Source organism: Chrysemys picta, chromosome 13, assembly GCF_011386835.1.
Source record: "Chrysemys picta bellii isolate R12L10 chromosome 13, ASM1138683v2, whole genome shotgun sequence".
NCBI classification, from domain to species: domain Eukaryota; kingdom Metazoa; phylum Chordata; order Testudines; family Emydidae; genus Chrysemys; species Chrysemys picta.
The window spans coordinates 16,415,680-16,418,137 of record NC_088803.1 but is presented as its reverse complement, the minus strand read 5'-3'; the positions used below and the strand labels follow the sequence as shown (position 1 = coordinate 16,418,137).

Below are 2,458 nucleotides of genomic sequence, written 5' to 3'. Positions count from 1 at the left end.
CACTCAGTATTCAAGATGTGGGCATACCACATGGATTTATATAGAGGCAATATGATATTTTCTGTCTTATTATCTTTTCCTTTCCTAATGATTCCCAACATTCTGTTAGCTTTTTTGAATGTCACTGCACAATGAGTAGATGTTTTCAGAGAACTATCCACAATGACTCCAAAATCTCTGTCTTGAGTGGTAACAGCTAACCTAGACCCCAGCGCTTTATATGTATATTTGGCATTATGTTTTCCAATGTGCATTACTTTGCATTTATCAACATTGAATTTCATCTGCCATTTTGTTGCATAGTCACCCAGTTTTGTGAGATCCCTTTGTAACACTTCACAGTCTTCTTTAGACTTAACTATCTTGAGGAGGTTTGTATCATCTGCAAATTTTGCCACCTCACTGTTTACCCTTTTCCAGATCATTTATGAATATGTTGAACAGCATTTGTCCCAATACAGACCATTGGGGGACACCACTGTTTACCACTGTCCATTCTGAGAACTAACCGTTTATTCCTACTCTTTGTTTCCTATATTTTAACTAGTTACCAAGCCATGAGAGAACCTTCCCTCTTATCCCATGGCAGCTTATTTTGCTTAAGAGCCTTTGGTGAGGGACCTTGTCAAAGCCTTTCTGAAAATCTAAGTACACTATATCCACCGGATCTCCCGTATCCCCATGCTTGTTAAAACCCCTGAAAGAAGTCTAGTAGATTGGTGAGGTATGATTTCCCTTTCCAAAACCATGTTGACTCTTCCCAACAAATCATATTCATTTATGTGTCTGATAATTCTGTTCTTTACTATAGTTTCAAACAGTTTGCCCAGTACTGAAGTTAGGCTTACTGGTCTGTAGTGGCCAGGATTGCTTCTGGAGACTTTTTAAAAATTGGTGTCACATTAGCCATTCTCCAGTCATCTGGCACAGAAGCTGATTTAAATGATAGGTTACATACCACACACATACATACCTGTGTCTGTATCATCACACCTTCCTGCAAACCCCTTCACCGCAGAGAGGGAGAAGTCATTTTCTACCTGCTCCTTTAACTGAAGGGACATCAAGGTTCAGTTCTAGGTCTGAGACACTTGCCCCTGAGGTCTAACTTTAGACATAAAACTAGGGCTAGTAACTAGGAAAGAGAAAGGAGTTTTTGCACATTTATGGATTTAAGTGATGACACTTGTTTAACTTTTAACTCTGTGTTCTTCTGATTCGATTGCACCATTTGTTTTATGCTCCTAGTCTCAACCCATGGCAGACACAGACTGGGGAAATCAAACGGACATAAAATTCATTCTCCTGGGATTCGGGAATCTCCCTGATCAGAACATTTTTCTCTTCCTGCTGTTTCTAGTGATCTACATCACAACCGTGTCTGGGAACACCCTCATCATTACACTAGTTGTGGCTGACAAGCAACTTCACACTCCCATGTACTTCTTCCTGGGGAACTTGTCTTCCTTGGAGACCTGCTACACCTCAACCATCCTGCCTAGGATGCTGGCCAATCTCCTGACTGGGGACAAAACCATCTTTTTCAATGGCTGCTTCACACAATTGTATTTTTTTGGTGCTCTGGCCTCTACAGAATGCTATCTCCTAGCAGCCATGTCTTATGATCGGTATTTAGCGATATGTAAACCTCTGCACTATTTAGCTCTTATGAATACCAGGTTTTGCCTCCAGTTGGCTACTGGATCATGGTTAAGTGGGTTTTTGGCTACTGCCATCTTTGTATTATTCATGTCACAGCTAATATTCTGTGGCCCGAATGAAATTGACCATTTTTATTGTGATCCTGTCCCACTGATAAAACTCGGCTGTGGTGACAAATACCCGATGGTGTTGTTGGATTTTATAATGGCCTGTGTATTTACCCTGCCTCCATTTCTACTAACCTTGACATCCTATGTTTGTATCATCACCACCATCCTGAGAATCCCTTCTGCCACTGGGAGGCAGAAGGCCTTTTCCACCTGCTCCTCTCACCTCATAGTGGTGACAATTTTCTATGGGACTATATTGATTGCATACACGCTATTGAAACTTGACACACTGAGAGATTTAAACAAAGTGCTCTCTCTTTGCTATACAGTCCTGACTCCCCTGGTTAACCCCCTCATCTACAGCCTGAGAAACAGAGAGTTCAAGAACGCCTTGAGCAAAGCAGTCAGTAAATATGTGGCTTTCCTAAAAAAATAAAGCAAATCATAGACAATAATTAAGGTTCACATTTTTAAAGGTGTTTAAGTGCCAAGTGGGAGATTGGTGTTGGGCACCAAGATGCTTTTGAAACTCCTACTAGGCACCTAAAGTACCTTTGAAAACCTGCCTCTTAGCTTGAGGTTTTCAAAGCTACCTGGGTGATTTGGAAAAAAAAGTTTCCATTGAAATTAAGTTGAAAACTGCCCTGGAAAATCTCAGCACTCACCTTAAAAGAGAAATGGAGATG

The 2,458-nt window shown here is 40.9% G+C and overlaps 1 protein-coding gene across 1 annotated transcript; it reads left to right on the top strand.

Annotated features, from left to right (window-relative positions):
* Positions 1–1,257: 1,257 nt before the first annotated feature.
* Positions 1,258–2,208, top strand: LOC122174139 (olfactory receptor 6N1-like). Its single transcript, XM_042854981.2, has one exon. The coding sequence runs from the start codon at positions 1,258–1,260 to the stop codon at positions 2,206–2,208; it is 951 nt and encodes a 316-aa protein (XP_042710915.1).
* The last annotated feature ends 250 nt before the right edge of the window (positions 2,209–2,458 follow it).